The 23,623-nt window shown below is 39.7% G+C and overlaps 1 protein-coding gene across 1 annotated transcript in view; it reads left to right on the plus strand.

Annotated features, from left to right (window-relative positions):
• LOC121959851 (potassium/sodium hyperpolarization-activated cyclic nucleotide-gated channel 1) overlaps window positions 1-23,623 on the plus strand; it is an 82,571-nt gene that overhangs the window by 37,595 nt on the left and 21,353 nt on the right. Inside the window, exons 3-5 of the mRNA XM_042509368.1 lie at window positions 429-590; window positions 12,600-12,818; window positions 21,112-21,258. Coding sequence (XP_042365302.1) covers window positions 429-590; window positions 12,600-12,818; window positions 21,112-21,258 — 528 coding nt within the window. The remainder of the gene's footprint in view (window positions 1-428; window positions 591-12,599; window positions 12,819-21,111; window positions 21,259-23,623) is intronic.

The following is a 23,623-nucleotide window of genomic DNA, read 5'->3' on the forward strand; positions in this document are numbered from 1 at the left end:
GTGCTGTATGTGTATTTCTTCCACTGGTCAGTTTGTTTTGGAGAGCATCCATGTTGAATTTTACAGCTCAACATCTGTGAGATACACACACACACACACACACACACACACACACACACACACACACACACTGGTAACGACATATTCTCTGGTGGTCAAACAGGCACACCATGCCCTCTACTTCAAAGGTGACTTTGTACTTTTGTGAACGTTTTAAGTCCCTTTTTAATCCTTTTATCTTAAATCTTTTTGTATCTCTGAAATACCAACGCATGTGATGTTTCAGAGACACCAACAGCTCTAAATCTGAACCAGTCTGTCTGTCTGTTTTATGACATAATGTACTTAAACATATTGTATGATCACATAACAAATGAGTTGCTAAAGAGTCTAATTAAGGTCTTTCTATCTCTTTATCTCTTTGACAGATTTTCCATATGACCTATGACCTGGCTAGTGCAGTGGTAAGAATATTTAATTTGATAGGGATGATGCTGCTTCTGTGTCACTGGGATGGCTGCCTCCAGTATCTGGTGCCTCTCCTGCAAGACTTCCCCCCTGACTGCTGGGTGTCCCTAAATGGTATGGTTGTAAGTATTACACACTCTTCTCTTTTGTTTGTTATTTTGGCATTGGGTATATGTAAGAGGGGTTTTGCATTTAATTGTATATATATATTATATTGTGCTAAAGACACATGGCCCAAAACAGCATTGTTCCTGTATTGCAGGGTAGAACTAGTTAGTTCTGGCAGTACAGTATGAGGAGGAAAATCAAAGAGCAGGCAGTTATTTCATCCTTAAACAACCCTGCTCGTAGATAATGCTGGTATGTTCAGACTGTATGTTGACACTTTTAACGGTGCAAGTGCATGGATGGATTACTGAAAAGGCCTACTACTGGGCAAAATGTAACTGGAAGAGACATGTACCAAACAGAAAGAGACTCAGAATGACCACACACAAACATAAAACGACTACAAACAGACAGAGACATAAGGCAACTACAAAGAGACTTAAAACAACTACGAAAAGACTTGAAATGACCAAAAGAAACATAAATGACCACAGAGAGTTAAAACAACTGCAAAGCGACTCAAAATGACCATGACGAAACATAAAAGAACAACAAAGAGACTCACAATGACCACAAAAAGATACAAAACTACTGCAAAGAGACTCACAACAACTATATAAAGGAGCAAAACAACCACAAAGAGACAGGAAATGACTACAAACCGATGTTAAGAGACTCAAAACTACAGAGAAATTCATAAGAACAACAAAGAAACACAAAACTACAGAGAAATGCGTAATGTCTACAAAGTGAGATAAAACAACAACATAGAAGGAGGTAAACAACTACAAAGCCTGTGTGGCTTGCTCTTATGTAGGAGAGGTGGTGGGGCCTTCTGCCTGTCTGTGCCCAGGGGCCTGTTGTCTCATTATCTGCCCATGTGCAAGTTTTAAGTTAATTGTTACCCTAAATAACAAAAGATAGTATTTCTATTTCTATTTATTACATTATTATTGATATAAAAAATACTGCAGTTACTGAGTAATGAGTATTTTTAAAACATAAGAAACAGTCTTGGTCTTGTTCACTCCAAGTGTTTTGGTTTGAAATACAGTGGTGTTCAAGGGTCCATCATAAATAAGAAGTGCTGGTACAGTTCATCAGGGGCAGGTGCGTTATTGATCTGCCAGCCAGCAAAGAAACATAGCATAGGTAGTGAGGCCCTTATTTTTTTACAGTGCATAAATAGCAGAGGTACTGTACAGTAATGGGCTGCATTTTAGAATTTTCTTTCACAGCTAGCATCAAATCTTGATTAACATTTGCAGCAACGTTCTTGGTTTTTCTTGTTTCATAGTATTTGCACACATATATATCACAGTTTTATTTTTTATTTTTTCCTACAAAAAATATGGTAGTCATTCACATCCAAAAAATCTGTTAAAATCAGGCACTGGACCAAAAGAAGACAGCAATAAAACGTGAAGAAAGGTCCACAAAACGTAGCTCCTTTAAGTGCAATTTATTAGCACAACCACTGGTCAAGTCACTTGTGGTTGTGCTCATGAATTGCATTTAAGGGAGCTACTGCGTGTGGACCTTTCTCTGTGTATTTTTTTTCTAAATGTTACTTCTCATGTTATTTCTGGCCCCTCCATATTCTTTCTTTTTTTACTGTTATTGTGCTTTTCATAAGTTGTATAGGGCTATATGATATATTCATATTATATAAACAATAGAGACAAGATCAGAATATAGTGATTAAGAAAACTAACAACAAGACGAAAGCAAAACAAACCCCCAATAGTAAAAAAAAAAAAATAGGCTGTCCCAAATGTATTTGAAGACTATTAAAAAGAAAATATTTGTCTTTGTGGAGCCCCTTAATGAGTATTTAATTGTATCGTGCTTGAGAAAGTACAGTACGTCTTTGATCCAGTGAGAAAAGATAGGTGGATGTGCATCTTCCTATTTAAATATTATTAGGGGTCTGGCGAGTAAAGAAGCAAAAGTGTTACAGTCAGCTGCAGTTTACGTATTACGTTGGGGTCTGGAGGGGCAGCTAAGACGGCTATGAATGGGTCAATAGTTTGGTTCAGGCATTCTGAGATTGTTTTAAATAAAAGAGACCAAAATTCTTGAAGCTTAGCACAGGACCAGAACATATGAGCATGAGTGGTGGGACATAAGTTGCAACGATTACATGAAGGACTAACGTTTGGGAAGTATCTAGACATTTTTTGTTTCATCCAGTGGGTGCCATGCAGGATTTTGCACTGCATTATGCAATGTCTGGCACAGACTGAAGAAGTAAGAACTCTTTTGAAGATAGACTGCCATAATTCCTCTGTAATGTCTTCACCCAGATCTGACTCCCAATCCGCTTTGGCCCCTCCATATTCTACATGGAGTTTGAGCTCTTTGGGGACCGTCTCCCTTCTGTGTCTGCTTTTTCTTGTGTGGGCTGGGTTTTTTTTTCAGTTTTTCCCTCTCCTTCTTTGAGTTGGGGTCAAACGGACTATGGTTGCTCCTCTCAGAGCAATGTGATAGTGTAGAAGTGTGCACAGGCCTCCCGGGTAATGCTGATTGTAAATGCTCGCCGGGGGAACTCTTCTGCCCTCTCATCTCCCTCTCTCTGACAAACATTTCTGTACTCCACATGCACACTGACTGCTCAGAGGCATCAGGCCGGAGGTGCAAATGTCAGCTCTCCTCAACATCACAACCCTGTATCCCCCACTCTTATTTATACTTGAAGGCAATGAGTTGCCCAAGTGAGCCCAGCACCAACTAGCATGTGTTACTCATCCTGAACAGACATTATCTATCTCTGTTTGCACCAGAAATGAATTTGCAGTGATATAATTTTTCGCACAACTGTCACAATTCATTCCTGCTAATGGTTATGTGCACAAAACAACTTCTTCGTTTACTGCAGCATCAGAGATTTTTTAAACTTACCTTTGATCAGCAAGGCTTTGGATTCAAATTGTAATCGCCGAGTGTAATCAGAAACGTCTCCTTGCACTTGTGTTGCTCCTCTTGCTCAGAATGAGTCAGATATGTTCCCCTTCTTGTACGCAAATCGATACAAAATGGGAATCATGTAGAAGGCTAATTTGCTGCCCATTTGTACTGTGGAAATCTACAGCCATATGTGGGGATTGCAAAGGGGCCTCTGAAACAAAGAGCTAATATACTGCAGGATACCTGTGTGCTGGACGCTTATAGTTGAGATAAAACATTGCTGAAATGAAACTAAGATCATTTGTATGCAGTATGTTGCAACAACATCACAAAGATGTCTTCCAGCTCCTGACAGATGTAAGGTTTCTGGAGATATGCTCTGACTGCAGCTGCAGAATAGCACGCCTATATATAGAACCTCGCAGAGTTCGTCTGTTTGGGAATCTGAAGGGACAATAAAGCTTTCAGATATCAGCACTTTCACAACTTCTTGGATTAGGATTAACATATATTTCATGAATCTAGCCCAATTTTGCTTCTTGTGTTCAGGTATGAAAATACAGATTGGGACAGCGTTGAGAGCACCGAAAAGATTAGTTGATTATTTAATTAGTCAATAGGCCTAAAATTAATCTGCAACAATTTTGAACAGTCAAATATCTGATGGTCCAACAAAACCATAAATATATAATAATAAAAAAGATACTGGACCCCAAGATTGTGCCTGTGCAGTCCAATGAAATTGCTTATCTGGTGCATATACCAAAAAAAGTTTCTAGGTTCCAGGTTTGCGACCCTTTGAATATGCACAGTACTGTTTTTGTCTTTGGGCCCGCCTGCGCACTTGGCTCATGGTCTTAACATTGTGATGATGCCACAGATTTACAAAAAATTGGATCCATGCAAGACACAAATGTCGGTCTCTGGGGGAATGTCTTTTGTGTTTGACCCATCCAGCCCCTTCTCCCTTCCAGCCACCCTACTCACACTGTCTCGCTCTTTCCACAACTGTAGTACTGCGGACAGACATATATGCTCAACATCAGATGTGTATGGGGACACCGATGGAGCCTTTTCGCCGTACTCTGCGTTCACTTTGTCTGTATTTGTGCAATTAAATGATTCTGCGTCCACACGTTGCGATGTATTTAATAGCCTTGCAGACCACCGCCATCTACAATGCTGCCTCTGTTAAAAGGTACATTATTACGACCTCCTCCACCGCCGCCTCGTTTGTTGTTGTGTGGAATTTTTGACACTGCCCTCTAGTGCCATCTATTGACTGTATCTCTGCCAGTAGCATTAAAAAATGGTTTATCTATTTTTGTATGTAAAGGCAGTAAAAAATGAACCCTTTGTTTAAAGCCAAGTGTATCAGCAGGCAGGACCACAGACCAGGGGCCATATGTGGTGCCTTGGGAATGAGAAGGGGTTGGCTTTTTAATGCAAATACACACCAGGAATACAGTGTACAACTCCTCACCAAAATACAAAGAAAGTCTCACAGAAACAACAACAAAAAGGATAAATCAATAAAGGAAGTAAAAAGAATTCAATGTCAATATGTTTCACTTTCCAGAAGGCTTTCTGTATTGATTTATTCTCAGTTTTTTGTGACGACTGAAAACTTGCATTGGACCTTAGCGTGCAGAACAAAACGAATGCAAAACATAATTGATGGAAATAACCGTTAGTTGCAGCCCTCCATAAGAAATATTGAAAGTGATTTTTTTGTGAATGTGATTGGTTCTGTAGGATGTCAGCAGCTAACATAGTGTTACTGACTGTAATGTGGTAGAATGAGCAATTTGTGGAATCTGGTCCCTGCGGATCCTCAGAAGTAGAGGCCTGTGTGCTGACTGCGGTCTGCCAAATCCAAAGTGAAAAGCCCTGCCCACATGTGGGATTCCTCTTCTCACACCATCGCGATGCATTAGTGTTCATAAGCTCAAAATCTTGATAAGATATCTCCTTCCTTCTGTTTACTGCAGATATAAATACATAATGTGATCCCTCCGGCCAGTCAGGGGAGGGACTGTCAGAGGTCGTGTCTTTGAGTTGCTTAAGGAGTGACTGCTTTAAATTCAGATTGCATCATTTTTTTATATATTTTTTTCTGTTGTTGGCTTGGTACTTTCTGTCTCCAGCTGTGAGAAGAAGAGTGGGGCCAACGAGGACTGCAGATACTGCTGAGTGTTGCAGTACAGGGTGTAGGACTGTTATCTTCTTGACTAATGGCCTGAGAGTAGCTTCTTACTCTTTAGAGGCTGCATTTACTTAATCACCAGGCAAGATAATGCTGCTGTCCCTGTGTTGGCTCGGGTGAGAGGGTGGTGGGATGTTGCTTTTGTCTGCATGTACAGTGTATAGATTTGTGTTTGGGAGTGTGGAGGAACATGTGAGTTTTGTTAGTGTTTTTTGTGTGTACTGTTCCTGCCTGGGTCTCATGTTAAGGATAGAGACAGCTGAGCAGTAGCCTGTTGAGGATTCATGTCTCAGAGAGATTTAAGGGCCGACGGACAGACAGATAGTGTAGGTAGATGAGACAAAAACAAAACAGAAAGGCTTAGCCTAACCGCACATAACACCCCTTCAGCCTCTTTTATCCCTGGACCACCCACTGCTTTCCCATCTCTTTCTTCCCCAACCCCTGAATGAGTCACTCTCAACAGCCAGAGTCAGAGTTTATGAATTAATCAAATCTTGTTTTTTTAATATCTCTCCTCTCTCATGGCACTTTCCTCAACATGAGGACGTATTGGTTTTATTTTTGCAGAACTAACTCTGCAGATGTTAACAAATCTGGCTGTTTTGGCTAATTATTTGCTGCAGAGAACAATTGTTTGGATGAAGTTGACCCGCCCCTTTATGCACTGTGCTCCAATGACTGTTAAGCAAGCTTCAGCAGAACTTCAGTCAGGTTTCCCCTTTCCTGTTATTAAGTGTTTTTCTGCAGGCCAACTCAACAGCTAACATCGCCCTGGTTCCCTTGTCAAAAAGCCTATGAGGTTTTTCTATTGGATTTTGGATCATTGCAGCAAATAAGCTCTGTGGTAAACAAGTGTTTATGATACTTACACGTTTTGTTCAGCAAGATCGTTGCTTTCATTCAAAATGAACACCACTTTAAAGATTTTTTAAGCCTAAATGTAGTTGCCAGAAATAAAAAGCTAACACTAGGCTACAAGGAACTACTACATGGTTGCATCGCCACTGCTACGAGGCTGTAACGCTGTGTTCGGCGTAGCTCGATGTGATGACGTTCTGTAGTCTCATTTGGCCATTTGTTTGCAACCACCTTTTTTAAGACATAAAAGCTTAAAAGTTTGTGAGTGGGGCATGTACTGGCATTTTATTTCATAGAACAAAACGTGAAAGTCTCTTAAACGAGTGTTAACCACAGACCTTATTACAGGCATCCAAATAAAAACCCATTGACCTTAAGACAAGGGAACCGGAGGTGCTGAAATGCTAGTTCATATTCTGGGATTGAGGTCTCAGTACTGGGGTTATCTATATATTCTTCTATTGCATACTGTAGTTCTTGCTTTTGGCTTTTTGAAGTGGCTTGGCTAAAAAGGATCCGTTGTCATTGTGTTTCTTTTTGTCAGGCTTATCCGACCTGGAAGCATCTTTGTTTTGGAAATACAGGAGTCTTTCCACCTGAATTGTCAAGATGTTAAGCATGGCTGCTAAGAACAACACTACAACAGTGATGCTTAATTTTTAAGGGGCTGTTGCAGGATATTTGACGAGATCACTCTTGTTAATCATCTAGAGAGTGCATGCAGTTTCTCGATACCACACATAAAACAGGTTGCTTCCTTGTGTAGTTTAAACCTAGAAATTTTAGTCAGGCCAAGTCCAGGTTTGTTCACACTGAGACACATCACTGTCTGCGCTCTCCTTGCCAAGTTCCAGTTTGGTACTCACGCAGGACAGCAGACCTCTGCACTTCCTCGCTTATGTGTTCAAAGACTGTTGCGCCTTCTGTGCACTCCCAGGGCGAACAGCTTGTAGTTTGATTACGTAATTGAAAAAAAAAAAAAGAATATTGTGTATCACTTTTTTTCCCCCTCCCGTCCATGGGACAGCTTGCCGGGTTTTAGAGAGTGGTATGATTGAGTAATTCCAACCAGTTAATGCAGATGTTTTTGTGCTGGTTCTTTTCAAATATGGATAACAAGAAAACACAAGAGGGAGGCATTTACGTACCTGGAATAAAATATGAAAGATAAAACTGATGAAATTAGGCACAAAGGAAATGTTTTTTTAATTGCCTTTTACTAAAAACTAATGCTGCATTGAAAGTGGGACAGCTATTGAAGCAGTGTGCATCAGTGGGAGTACAGATGAGTAACCACTTTAATTTTTGTTGTTTGCCCTACGAGCGCTGATGCTGCTGAGGGGTCAAATTCTGTCCTTTGCAGCAGTGCATTACATCCTGTTAGTCTCATAGTTACTCACTGGTATCGACAACAACCAAAGCCTCTGGGTCACACTCAACACTGGGACGATGGTGAAGCATCGATTGCCTTCCCGCTCACATAACCAGTGACATCTTGTGTGACGGGGCTGTTGGAGGCACCACGTTGTGACTAATGAATCCAAATGCTGGCAAGTTGTTAAACATACAATCGCAGACAAACAGTTTGCCCAGGCTGATTATAGAAACTTTTAAGTGATTTGAATCATTGAGATTAGTTTTTATGCATGTGATAATGACGTCTGTGAACTCACTTTACTGTTGTGCTTGGAAACAAAAGGCAGAGCTGCTGAGGGATGAATATGCAACATCTGATGTCACTTGTTTTGCTGCATCCAGAGCTCAATTATATTTAGAACTCTGGAGGAACTGAATACATCTGCTGTGTTAGCCACATTCATTAAAATCAAGGGGATTGTAGAAAGTAGAAAATGTATTTTCTGGTATTAATACTGCAGTGACTCACTCTTCCCAAAGGACAGGAGGCTACAATGCAGGAAATAACAGTTAAATAATCCTGTCATTCTGGCTTTTCTTGACACTTTGAACATACTGCAAGAAAATACATGTTTATGTCTGTCCTTTGATTACTACTATCAACAGACAAAAAAATCCAATACTGTATGTAGTGTAAGATTGGCGGCTTGCACTTCACCAGATCTGCTGTGAGTCACTTACTGTGATCGAAGGAAAAATACAAACCGTAAGGACTGAAACCTGAAATAATACAGATGTTATTGCTGCTATAGTCTATGTTAACAAGAGTCTTTCTTTTTCATTGCGTTTCTGTCTTTTAAAACTGAAAGTTTTGGACATTTTACACATTTGTCTCCAAGATGTTGAATCAGACAGTATTTAATTTGTCATAGATGTCCCACCTCCCCTGTTTTGGGGTCTTATAGCCCCTGCAACATACACCAAGTTATGTTGCATATTTTATATCAAACAGCTACAGTTCAGAGCTGTTAACAGTATTATAAGGGCTTTTAAATATCAAAGCTTGGACCTGAATTTTGAATACAGCAGTTTTTAGTATCATTTTTTGGGAGCTGTCATGTCATTTGTATATGCATTCTGTGTGACATACTACACAACAAACAGGCACTGGTTATCAAATTTCATATTGACACTACAAATCATAAACATTCACAACTCCGGTACATACTAACACCAACACTTTCCTTTGCTATACACAAATGAAAATTCAAAATTCCTTTGATAAATAATCATCCAAAGCTAATTCCTAATTGTTGGCAACTGCTGTTAGGAAACTCTAAGTGAGCAAGTTACGATGGCTGATGAAAACTGGTCACAGCATTTCCTCACTCCTCTTAGATTTCACAGTTCACCTATTCAGTCTATACTGAAATGTGCCTCAAAGTAATGCCTGCATCTATTCAAAAACAAACGCTCAGAAATGTGACATATAGTACAACAAGATGTGACGTCAGTTTCAATCCCTATATAACCTGTAATACGAAAGGATTATATGACACGCTCATGCAGTGCACACATGCCCGGTAGAACTGTTTGAGTGCACCAAACACATGGACAAGGAAAAATAGCAAAAGATGTGGTCAGTCACCACAAGCTTATCGTTTTTCATCTGTCAGAATGAGATTTCTTTGCTTTTCCACAAAGTTTCTGCAGGTTACATGTTAAGTGCACAGATGAGAAAGGGCACCAAAGGCTCATGGCCTTACAAACCGTTACATGGTCAGGTAGTGATCGTGTTTTGTGTTGTGTGCCACTGTGAAATACTACCAAAAATATGAAGTATTTCTGCCACAAATATCTCTATTACAGTGTGTATTGAAGGAAAAATGGTGGCTATTTGTATGGAACTTGAATACATTATTTTGTTTAACGAAAAACAAAAAATTTGAAACTTCCAAAACCAACAAACTGGACAAAATTTCTAATCAGTCTTTGGAAAAATAAACTAATCAGCATGGAGATGAGTATTGGTGAGTCATCCAGGGCAGTTGATTAGCTGTAGATTTACTCATTTACTAAATCCCAGTCGACGAACAGCGTGGAGTCGAGCAGAACAGAGAATGCCGTGACAAAAGGGGGCACCAGCGTGTGAACATGATGGGATGTGCTCTATTACAGTGTGGCATGTCAGCCAGTGAAAAAGGACAGAGAGTAAACATATATTCCGGAGGTTTCATATTTCTTTCATTCGCAATTCTGTTTTGGGTGAGATAGGTTTTCTATTTGGAGCGCCTCCTCAGCATTTATTTTTCACTGGAGGTGATGTATTGGAGGAGTCAGCAAATTGGCTACATGACCTGAACTGGAAAGCTTCCCATTTGTCTCCAGACAGTAACTTACTATGTAGCCTCAGTGGGCCTGTTTGGGAACTCAGTAGAGATTTTGCATGTCTCCAGGCAAAAAGACACACATTTGACATGGACTTTATTAATGAGGAGTCTAAACCCTGATCTGAGACATTACTTCTCCTGAGACTTAAAACCTACAAGTAGTGACAAAAAAAGACATTTCTGAAATCTGGAATGCAGCTATAAAGCTATAGTTCATTTTTATGTATTGCATAGTAATAGTAAGTAGAGGAAGCAAGACTATTTATAAGATTTCTTAATGCTTAGTATATAAGCACAAAGTCCTTTTAAAAATCTGAAACAGCTGCCCAAAGGCCAGTGTATGTTCAAGAACAAACTAGTTTGTACAGTGTGTCATCTGGCCACGTCTGAAATCCCCGTCCAAAATTAGCCTTGCTACATGCAGCCGGTCTTGCATAGTCAAACCTATCTCCACACTGTGTTTTGGCGCTGTGATTGAAAAATAACTTTTGAGTTAGCAACCTAATTGCTCAGTGTCTTATGTGATGTTTTCTTTTGCAGAGATTCAGTGATTTTTAATACCATTGCTCGCCTCACCACAAGCAAATGCTGCACCATAACAAGTTCCCTCTTGACACTATTTTGCAAAAGGCACAGTTGCTACTTCCTGAGCTTAGTGCCGCCTAAGAAAACTTTGATTGGTTTAAAGAAATAGAAACAACCCAGAGCAACACCTGTGGCTAGAGGAATTATGTTTTTTGAGTTTTCTGTCCACCCCATTCGTGGCCATAACTCAATAATTTGTACACTAATTCTGACAAAATTTCACACAAATGTCTGCTAAAAATGAAATGATGAAATTATGACATTTAATGGTCAAAGGTCAACTTCACTCTGGCATTATAATGTTCTGCAAAAAAACTTTTTTAAACTTTATTCAGCGTCATATCTCAGTAACAGAAGGGGAGACATTTGGTTGGATTCTGAATTGGTTCCCACCTTGAAACTGTGATGGTTGTATAGCTCTTCTGTTTGCTGCGGGGCTGAAGATGTGTGTGAAGTATTTATTATTTAGAATATGTAGCTTTTTTGCCGCATTATCCACATTCGAAGTTTTTGAAGCATTGTCTACTGTCATGGCTACACATAACTCTGGACAGACATGGACGTACACTGTAACCGCAGCTTGACTGGTTCAAGGTTGCAGTACACCTGTCAGGCAGTAATTCTAGTTTCCCTTAGTGTGCTATTATTACAGGTTCAGCCATACTAATCTTGTAATGATCCATCCACGCCTCATAATACCTTAGTCTTCAGTACGTATTGTCAAAAACTAATGATAGACCAGATGAGTCATAGGAGCTGATCTCAAGTGGCAGAATTGCACGTCTTCCAGTCTGTTGTTTCCCCGTGGGCAGCAACCGATCAGGTCGTTTTCAAACAACTTAGTCTGAGTAATGACGAGTCGACAATGAAATGGCTGCACATAAACCCAGCTGGACACCTTACTGGATAATAAGGGCCTCATGAACTCCACTCGAGATATTATTATATAGTTGAAGGCACACAGGACGACGTTACTTTTATGAGAACACATGCAGTGAACGATGAAAGGAATGACTCTCGCCCCGCGCAAATCACTTCCCTGCATTTGTAGCAAAGTGTGGCTGAAGATTGTTGTTCATGACTGACTCACTACATTTTCAACTAGGAGCTATGTTTAACATGTTACACATACTGTATATATTCTTATTGTATATCTATATATATGTTGTACATTGTAGCATCACACACATATTATATATTTCTAACTTTATATACTAGTTTTATATTTTGCATTGTAGCAAAAGGTACAAAGTTTAAAATTTTTACACACTTTACATACTCGGTGCATTATACATAGAATATTAGCTGTGAAAGTTGCCTCGGGCATGTCAGGAAACAATTCCACAGACTTCTGTAAAAAATGCAAGTTTTTTTGTTGTTGGAACACTAGCAAACATTAACCCTTCCCCCCCTTGGCAAACAATGAAACGAATAAAGCCAGACAGAGAGGGAGTGAAAGACTGTAAGAAAAGAGAGAAAAAGAGACAGGTAGAGAGTTCAGCCACTCAGTAAGGGCATTACTCTGTGAGGCATGAAGAGCGTGCTGGCAGAGTGTTTGGTGGAGATTCAGTGATCCATCAAAGGAAAGCCTGTCTTTCTATCTTGCCTGCTGGAGAGCCTTCCCTCCCTGCCTTGCCTCGCAGTAACTCCCCCCAACCCCTCTCTGTCTCTCTCTATCTTCCCCCTCTCTCTCGCTCTCTCTCTCTTTGTCCTTGCAGAATGTTTCCTGGGGTAAGCAGTACTCGTATGCCCTCTTCAAAGCCATGAGCCACATGCTGTGCATCGGGTACGGCGCCCGGGCACCTGTCAGCATGTCTGACCTGTGGATCACCATGCTGAGTATGATTGTAGGAGCCACGTGCTACGCCATGTTTGTGGGCCACGCCACAGCTCTAATTCAGTCCCTGGACTCCTCGCGCAGGCAATACCAAGAGAAGGTAAGCATTCTGAAGTTATAATGAGAAATACCTGAGATTATGAAGAATGGGTTTGGTTATCATTTGGGTTTTTATTTCCAATCCAAAATGATACTTTTAAAAATTTACCAGTGCCTTAACAGTACGGATACGTTTTTTTTCAAAATAAAGCACAAAACAACAGTAGACAATATGAAAAAATGTTTTTTTTTTTTATTGCAAAGGCATATTTGAACTGGAAATTGAATGTATTACCTCTTCACAGTTTGAAGTACACTTTGATATATAAATATGAATTGATACAAAACACTATTAGCAAATCCACATAACACATTCACAAATTCTACAAAACTTAACCCAACAACAATAATTTAACACTTATAGTTACAGTTCTAATATAACCAAAATAAATTTTAAGCTGGGATCAGTTATTGTCTCCATAACTCAGATCAGCAGCCAGAGATTCCTCCACCATCTGATTAGGAGCAGCTGAGATCATAACTGATCCACATTAATAGTCCACCTAAAAAATACCTGGTCAGTGTCAATGTGAAGCTAACTTCGCCAGCTAACTAGCAAAACACAGGAGCTGGCTGGGATCTGGAAGAGTTGTAGTATTTATTTACTGACAAATGGCCTCAGCTGTTCACACATTGCACTGCTGCATTTCACTTGATACTCTCTGCTCCTGTTATTTCAATTAAGAAACTGCACGGTATGAAGTGCAAATCTCTCATGTTTTGTTGTTTTAAGGTAAGTAATGCTAATAACCAGAGGGATGGGTCTTAAAGTATTAATCTAAGGGTTTTTGCTCTTTCCGACTGCCATAAAATCCGGCTCATTGGAGCTAGACTTAAATAAATTAGGTCTTCTCTCAGTGGCCCCATGGACCAATGGGTTGAGCTCTCACAGATCACAATATCCGGGGCGATGACTAGGAAAGAGGATTTTCTTCCCCCAAGCAGATCACATAAGGCCAACAGGGTGAAGAGGTCTATGACACGACCAGCAACCTCATTGTCTGTACGCTGCCAGGGAACACATTTTATTCTTCACTTTCATTTGAGTCCCAATTACATCAGGTTTTTTTTTTCTTTTTTTTTTTTTTTTTTTTTTTGCATGGAGGGTGATTATCCAGCATTTCAGCCGAGTCACCATCTGTGATCCCGCTGAGGGGCCTGGGCAATTCCCAGAACACACGGCCATGACTGATGCGCCCTGTGCTCGCACGCAACAAACCTGAGTTTAACTCCCAAACTTTGTCTGCACTTACGCTGCAGAATGCCATGCACTGTACATACACACATATAGTTCAGGAGATTATAGTCCTTTTTTGTATGTCTTGATCTACTTAAATTCATGATTGGGATTAAATAAAGAGCTGACCTTTAGCTTATGTGGTAACATAGATGATGTAAGCACAGACAAGATGATTCATCAGCCATGTATGTAGATTTTATTTATTATGCGTGGTCTGTTTGGAAGCATACAATCATACCATTAGGTATGCCAGAAAAAGATTAAATGTGTCCTAATGCATATGCAATGTGATAAAAATACTGGGATGGCCCACTGCATCTGATAACATTTTGCAGTGACAGAGAAATGCATGTGTAATTTTACTGTCTTGAGTATAATACTGGATGCTAGAATCTACAGTGTATAGAGCTTTAACTACATGCAGTGCAAAGTAACACCAGCAGAGCTCTCCAGGTTTGCCTCTCTGTCTGGCAAGCTCAACTTTGCTGTGTTCCAAAATGCATACTTTTTCTTTTACTTAATTTTGTGACAAAGTAGAAGCTCCTGATTGTTTATGATTGACTGAATATGTAACCTATCGACTTTCTTAATAAGCATTTTGTACAGGATTGCAAATCCATTAAGCCAACAATGTATAAAGAAAGATTATTGATCATTGAAACTTAAAATAGAAATATAATTTAGAAGCATATCAACTTATCTATGGGATTATCTGGCATCATTCAACGGCCCCCAGGCACGAAAAATTAAGATCAATTTAATGCTATATGGCACCTCTATAAAGCAATATTTGGCAAAGGGGTGGTACAGCACCTTTAAAAGATGGCTGTCATATAGCACCAAAACAGGTTTCCTAAAGTTTAGGAGCCAACTGCTTCTGGGTACTGTTAAGCACCATTTTTATTTAAAGTGACTTATAATGGCCATGGACATTTTACAGAAAAAGATATGACTGTCTGTAAAATGTCCAAAAATGATGAAAAAAATTCCCAAGAGTTTTATTTGGCCAAAAGTCTAAAATCCTAAAATATTCAGTTGAAGCACTGTAGCAAAATAGTTAATACTCACATTTGAGTGAATGTTAAAACATTTTGGCTTTAAAAACTATTATTTTTCATCAGTCAACTAATCAATGAATCCACTAATTCTTTCAGCAAATGACATGATGATTGAAAAACAGGGATTGCTGGTGGCAGCTCACCTATATTCATGTTAGCATATACACAGACTGGAAGGGACTGATACACAAAGTACACATTAATTATCCTGCAGGGGGCTGTTGCCATGATTCTTATCAGAGTGTCAGCAGAGTCACCTTGGCTGCGACTATAACAGGACATGCTAAAATACCAGTTCATTAATTTACACCTTGCACATAAAAGCATTTAGGTGTTATCAATTCATTCTCAAAAGACAGCCTGACCTTGCCAGCTGCTCCTACGTCAATGAAAATCCAAAGAAACACCCCCTCTGTGTTTGGTCTGGGGTTTTTGGTGCAGTGCAGTGTTGTTATGCATGGCACTTAAAAATCACCATTAGGAACACAAGCTTTTATGCCTTTATGCAAAACACTAAACTAATTGCTGCAGTATCATTATGGTACAAAGCCACCCACAACTCAGATATTAACAAAAAGGGTGGAAATGGTGAAATCCACATAAGGGGAATCAGTTTTATCACCCTCTAATAGTAATAAAATATTATCATTGCAGGGCCGTAATCACCTTTATAACATTGAAGGGGGCCATGTTCAGTCTTTACCTTCTGTGACCAAACCCTGCCAGGTCTGAGGGAATTCCAACCAGGAGAATTTTGTTGCAGTTTAACAGCAAAAATCTCAGATCAGGGGCTCTCAAAGTCTTGATGACTGAGAGCATAAACATGAAGTAAAAATTATCAAACATGACTTCTTACGACATGCTAACACTTCACAAAAACTATTACAATCAACAGTGATTTAGCCTAAGTAACATTTATATTACATTCTAGTTTTCCACTTTTTAAAGGAATACGTCATCCACTAAATGACAATTTGTATATCAATTAGTCATGCTGTGTTACTTTAAATTTGTGAAGAAAACTCTGTTTCTTGCTTGCCTCCATGGAAAACAATGAACATATTGATTTATTGATTGATTGGGGTCCACATTTAACAACAGAAAACTACATCAAAACATCAGTTTACAAACTCTCACACAACTCGTGCAGTATAATCCAAGTGTCATTTACCCAGTCGTAAACTCATGCATTTTCTCTAAAAAACCTTAATATTTATAAACTGATTGAAAGTGACCCTTATCTATGCTCTCCTTAAAGCCAGACTTTTTTTGAGAAAATGCACATGTTTGGGAAGTACTGAGCATACAACTTGATGATTGAGACTTGAATTATACTATGGGAGACTTTGTAAATGGATGTTTTGATAAAGTTCTCTGTTGTTTAACATGAACCCCAATCAATCAATAAATCAATATGTTCATTGTTTTCCATGGAGGCATGCCAAAAAATAAAGCCCCAAAAAACGAACCCCAATGTTTTTTTAACGAATTCACCTGAAGCAGCATGACTAATTGATTTACAAATGGTTATTTGTGTGTGAAGTATTCCTTTAATGCATTTAAAAGCATGAACTAGAGATAGTACAGTGTACGACATTAATTATATCTGCTCACAGCAGTCGTGCACAAGCTTCTGCTGGAGTACGGCAACATCACTCGAACAAACCATAGAAGTGCACTACACCAGTACATTAGAACCAAATTGGCAAATTGTTACCTTTATTTATGATTATGATCAGGTTTATGAATGATTATTTCCGACAGCAGTGCAGAGTTGCCTGTAATAGTAATATATATCAAAATGATGCCCAGCCTCAATTGAGATATTGATTGACAAAGAACGAGATGAGCATTTTAAAAAAGTCATAAACTTGTATTTATTATAATTCAAAACATAATCATATGATTGATCAGAGCCAGATACACAGATGTCACAGCACATTCCTCCAAAAATTAATGACAGAGGGTCGCCCTCAGCAAACAAGTCAGCCGTTTTAAAGTCACCGTTTGAATTAGTGACATATGTCCTGCTCAGTATGTGATGTACATCTGCGTCACAGCAAATCTGCTTAATCTACATTCCACTTTAGCCTCTCAACATCCCTCCGGGCATCGAACTGACGACTCTGAGGCTGTGAACGCTGTGTTTCGTTGTAACGGAGCCCCAGTGTGGAGCCAGATTCAGCTCGGGCTGATTTGCTGCATGGCTGTGCATATCAGCGGAGCAGGCTGAGGAGCAGCAGGGATGGGTTCAGGGTGCTCAGCCTGTAGTCAATACATCTATCACTGCCACAGCTGGGGGGTTGGAAACATGGAGAGATGGATGTTGGTGTTAGATGTTAGTGAAGGACAGAAGATGTTTATGAGAAGATGAGGAAGGAAGAGAAAGAATGATGTGAGTTATTGTTTTTGTCAATATGTTTTCCTTAAATTATATAACTCTTTTTGTGCTCTCTTGTGTTTAGAGTCAGAGAAATGAAAAAAATGCATGATCAAAGGTGAAGGAAAGAGATGGAAAAATAGAGAGGACTCAGAGGAATCACAGGAGGGGGTGGAAGGAAATGATGGTGCAGAGCATGCATGGTCTCATGGTGTCCCTGCTGTGATCTCCTGATGCTGAATCACTTTAAGGCAGCAGACTGCTGTGTGTCAACCAGTATCTGAAGGGCTCTAAGACATATATAATCTATAAATCTACGCCTTATTTAGCGTAATGCTAACTGTCTGTCCTGGTATACTGTGCTGGTTAAACAAGGTTTAAAACACTAACCTGTGATTTGACATGTCGAATGTCCAATCACAACAGTAATCAGTGTCAAAGAGTCCAGTAAAGACACTGAAACCTGTTTGCAACCATGTATGAATATTGTAAATACTGTATGCTTATTTCTGGCATTTGCCTTGCTCTCCCAGTCAGAAAGTAAAAAAATTAGCCCATCAGCACCTCGACAGCTCACGCATTAACATGTTATATCTCCTTTAAAAACCCCAAACAGTGTAAGAATGACAGGTTGAGTTATTTGGTCTAGCTACTTCATTCTGGGCCTGGAAATATTCTAATCCAGCACACAACTTCCCATAAAAAACACATTGTTTGTTTTTACATTAGCTTTTGGAAGAACCAGGCCATCTGTTTCCCCCTGTTTGCAATCTTTTTTGCTGAGCTAAAACTATTGTCAGTAGGCTCTAATTTCATATTTTACACAGATATGAGAATGGCATCAATCCTCTTGTCTCAGTGAAGACACACTGTCCCACACGCAACTCGTGCAAAATGCTGCAGCCAGGCTGGTAACTAAAATCCAACTGTAGATCTCACAGCACACCAATCCTCACATCCTTTCATTGGCGCCCTGCAAAGTACAAAATAGACTTCAAGATATTGCTTATCACATACAAGGACCTACATAATCTTACCCATTTATACATCTCCAAACTCTTACATCCCTGTACCCACTCCTTATATCATTCAATTAAGGTCTCTTAGACCCCGTTCCCTCTGCAAGTCCAAGGGTAATGCTGCTTTTACTGTTAGGGCTCCATCTCTCTGAAACTGTCTCCCCAGCTCTGTTAGATGAGCTGAGTCTGTAAACTACTTCAAAAGATTTCTAAAAAAAACATCCAACTGACTTTATGTGTGACCTCTATATTTGTCTGCATCCTTTCTATAAATGTAGATTTCGATACTTTTATGCATCTGTATCCTGTGAAGCACTGCTTTGTGTTTTTTTGTCTTAGAAAACATTCATAGATAGCACATACCTTTTTAGACAAACTGAAACTGAATAGAAGTCAGATTTCATTGGCATATGCCACATTTTAAAGTACATGAAAACACATATTTCCATGGGATACTGACTTTGGCAGATAACAAAGTCTCCCTCAGACTGTATTATATCAACAGGAATGCCCGACAGTGCCACTGGCGAGAGCAGAAGTGGGTTAATCTTGAACCGAATAGTTCATCCCAATGTGAGTGTAGGACTGAATATCTCTAGGGAGAGAGAGGGAGTTGGGGGGGGGGGGGGGGACAAAGAGAGACCTGGTTGATGACAAATGTAGTCAGCATTTATCTAAAAACTACAACCTTATACTTAACCAATAAAATTATAGATTTTGGAATTGAGTCATCATCACAAGAACTTGACATGACCTAAAGCTGAAGGCCACATATCAGACCTGATGTATTGGGGACATCATGTCAGTGTCTAACTCTGTGCAACACTCTGCAGCTTCTACTGTGCACTCAAATCACAGTATCACCTCCCCGCAGCCGAGAGGGGGACTAATGAAGGAGGCGTTGTGACTCAAAAGTCCTCTTTCGCTAACAAGTCTCATTTTGTGAGCCGTAGAGGTGGCCGGTGGACTCACAGCTGCAGTTGGCTCTCACCCACTGCTCTGTTGTGATCACCAGAGGCAGTGTGGGAGAGCGTGTTTATTTTCAGGTGTCAGGGCCTTGGACTGACTGGGAAGATTGTTTTTGTGACCCTGGCCCTGTCTGTGTGAGGAAACTGAGACTGATCAAAATAGATGCGCTGAAGTATTTTCTGTCTCTTTCCTTCTCCTGTGGGTCAATACCTGCCTTCAGGTTAATGTGGACTGAATTTTAACTCCCACTAAGATGAAATTAATGAGCCAGAAACAGGACGATTCTCGCATCTCGGCACTGGCGGTATTGCACAAATGGAAAGGTCCTGTTTCCAGCCATGCATGTGCAGTAAGAACGAAATGTAGAGTCACAGGCCATCTGGGTTTCTGATAGAGAGGCCACAAAGTATTTCATCCTTTAGTCTATCTATTTTCTCCCCCTGGTCCTCTGTACTTTGAGTACTACAATAACAGCAATGTTTTAATATCATCATGTATTTATTTCAAATTTTCATCATCTCTTTGGGAGATACATCCCGCTAAATCAAGAAAACTGAAATATATTGCGCTTGGTGAAAAATACGTAACGCACAACTAGTGGCTTATTAAACAGTTAATTATTTAAAAGTCCAATGTGTAGGATTTAGGGGAATGTACCATGTTTTCACAATGGGAACTATAGTTCTCCTACATTTAATATTTTAACATAAAATGGTAAGTTTTGTGTCCTTGAAATATGATTTTAAATTGGACATAGAAAGGACATAAAAATAGTTTATATTACATGCTTATTTATATAAATTATAATATGTGTAAAATATAATATAATATAAAATTTTTATTTTATTTATTTTATCCTAATATTTTTTGCCACTTTTATTTTTTCAAATCCAGTGATTACTGCTAGTTCCTAGAAATTTATAATTTTTCTTCATGTTTTGCTGATATATGAAGTTGAGTGGCGCATTTGAAATCAATGAAATATAATAATAATACATTTTATTTATAGAGCGCTTTTCAAGGTGCTCAAAGACACTTTACTTAAGTTCTAAAATATAAAATAGAATACACTAAAATCAATACTGTACTCGGTGCTGCTCGTGTGCTTGGAATGAAAGATACCACAACAAAAAAATGAGGTGGAATCATGCAAATAATTATCAGTCATGCAATCTGTTCTATCTGCTTTGTTGTGTGTGCAGCTCTTAAACCTCTCCAGGATATCAGGTATACCTTGCTAGTTCACATCAGATCATAGCGTGGTTGCCCATTAGGACTGGGCTTCCTGCATGGGTGAGATAATCGGAACTGCTACCTTGGCCTGACATAGCCCCGGGCCTGTACTTGTTCCTACTTTCTCCTCCACCACCTGCCTCTCTCGTTCTGTCTCTCTCTCCCTCCCCACACACAGAACCAGGGCATGGCACTGTGACTATGTGAGAGCACGGCTTGTCCTCAATAAAGAGACACAAGTAAACGCTCGGTGAAGACCACACTTTTGTTGAGCTTTGTTGTTTATTCAAGGTGTACTCTTACTTGTCTGTATGACATATTAGTAGTTGAATATTTGGTGTACATATGGTGCACATGCAGCGACTGATTTGCATCTGCTTTCTTTGTCTTCCCAGTACAAGCAAGTGGAGCAATACATGTCTTTCCACAAGCTTCCAGCAGACATGCGGCAGAAAATCCACGACTACTATGAACATCGCTACCAAGGCAAAATCTTTGATGAGGACAACATCCTGAGTGAACTCAACGACCCTCTCAAAGAGGTGAGACAACTTCTCCATTAAGACCAGAAACTGAACTAAAGCATTGGCTTCTTCACTCGGCAACATTTAGAAATTTTTTCGAGAGCGTTCATTTGAAGGTTTTATTTTAGGAACAGGTAAAAAATACACCTCAAATCTAAAAAAAAAAAAAAAAAGAAAATCTTGACAGGTAAGCTGTCAAACAGTGGTTTTACTTTAAGAACATGAATGAGTTTATTCCCTCAAGATAAAGAGCGAATCATCATTTGGCACCTTTATGTGTTCAGGACCTAAAACTGAAATACCGACACCTGTCATCTCATCTAACAAGGTCAAAGGAGGAAATATCAGTGAAACGGATTCTCCTCAGCATCCTGGGTGAATCCAGCATCTATCAGAGATGTGAAAATATTCTGCACAAAAACCTGAGCTTCATTTGTGATAAACAACCTGGGCTCCAGAGCTGATAAACAGTCGCCCTTTTATTTAAAATATTTACAAGTCGTCAGATTAGCCTAGAGGATCAGCTGAGCATCCTGTACATTATTCACAAAGAGAAGGAATATTTGTGGAGTCAGTGACCAGTTTTTAAGTTCCATGCTTGCCCTTTGTATCAGCAGATTACATGGGTAATTAAGCAGGGGCGGATGGGACAGGAGAGGACTAAATAGCAAAGCACACGGAGGAATCGGGACTATCTCTCATGTAGCCCCATTAAGTCACCGTGCAGCGGTGTGGGCAGCTGCTGAATTATCCCAGACACTCCACCAGGGAGGTGCAGGGATATAAAGGTATGACTTACTACACAGAGAATCCTACAGGCTAAATTCACCGTGCACAGCAAGCAAAGTTAAAATCTGCATAGAGACAGCATCGCACAATGAAAGCTATGCCCATGGGACAGACGGGTAAAAACAAACTGAGTCGCGCCAGAGCAAAGCAGGACACATAAAGTAGCTTGCGTCATCATTTCACTGAATAACACTTCTTAAAATGTGTCAGTTATGGATTACTTCAAGTTTCCTCCCAGAGAAGGGCGACAAAGCAGGTTAATAAGGTGAATTAAGGCAAAAGCGCCATGTTCGTGTGGCTTGAAGCTTCTGTAACAACAAGCATGTCATCTGTCTGGAGGAATTTCAAATTTATATCAGTGTATTTGATTGTTACATTTTGTTTTACAAAATCAAGAAAGCAGCATTTCAGTCAAGCCTGATGATGCTGATAGGCATAAAAGAATGATGGCAGTCACTTCCAGACAGTGAGACATGAAGCTTATTATTAAAACAACAGGATCAGATCGATACTTAGTATCGGCCAATATCCAAATCTCAGGTATCAGGAATGAAAAAGTCAGATTGATGCATCCCTTACTACTACTGTACTACTAACTCTGTGTAGTACAATATATTGTTTCCAGGTATGCTTGTTTATTACCAGTCTCTTAAAAGGAAGATTCTTATCTGATCATCCATCGGGGAATTAGGTCACTTTGAGGGATGATTGTGTAATATGTCCATAATAACGATGGTGGGAGCACGTGTTATTATCTAATTTTGTGATATATTTCAATAAAGCAATGAAAGGAAAAACAAAATCAGAAGCAGCTTACAAGAACAGGTCAGAACAGTGAATCAAAGTGAGGAAAATACTTGGCTTTAAAAGATTACTGAATGCTGTATCCAACCATTAATTACAGGTTTTAGCTTGATAATTTTCAGTATTACCCACCTACCCCTTGCCCTCACCTCCTCTGCTCTAAGCCTGTGGCACCTTTCTAAATGAGTTTGCTTTTGCCAACTCCTATTTGAATCATATCAGACTAAAAGCAGCCGTACAATTTACAAACAGTGATAAATTTAAGCTCACTCGGTTAGATACGTCTTGATTTGTCAGTGCAGCGTAACTAATGGCACCTTTTCTGTTGTGCAAGGCTCGGTCGACTTGGCCTCTGTAAGAAAGTGGCCATATGTTTTGTTTTTAAGGATAAAGGAAGGGAGCAGTGGGGTTTGTTTTTCAATCTCTGCATCCCTCGTCTGTACCCCAGTCCCTAACCATTTAGCAGCCAGAAATCACTTAATGCAGCTCCATGCCGGACCCATTCCAGGTGGACTCACTGAGGACTAGCTGAGCTGCGCTGATTGCTGCTGGAGTGTCCAGCACAATTTTGGGGTTGCTGACTTATAGGTCAATTTGGAATCAGAATCAGCTCCACTTAGAAGCACTCAGACTCGCTTTGGACTGAAGGAGGGCTGTGAAATCAGCCCAAGTGTACTAACTGATTCTGGCATGTCATTCATCACAAGTCTTGAATGAGTCTGTCAACCAGGTGTGCAAATTGAGGCTGCTCAAGCAATAGGACTACCTGAACTTCACAAAAAACTCATAT

This window comes from Plectropomus leopardus, chromosome 20 (assembly GCF_008729295.1).
Source record: "Plectropomus leopardus isolate mb chromosome 20, YSFRI_Pleo_2.0, whole genome shotgun sequence".
NCBI classification, from domain to species: Eukaryota; Metazoa; Chordata; class Actinopteri; order Perciformes; family Serranidae; genus Plectropomus; species Plectropomus leopardus.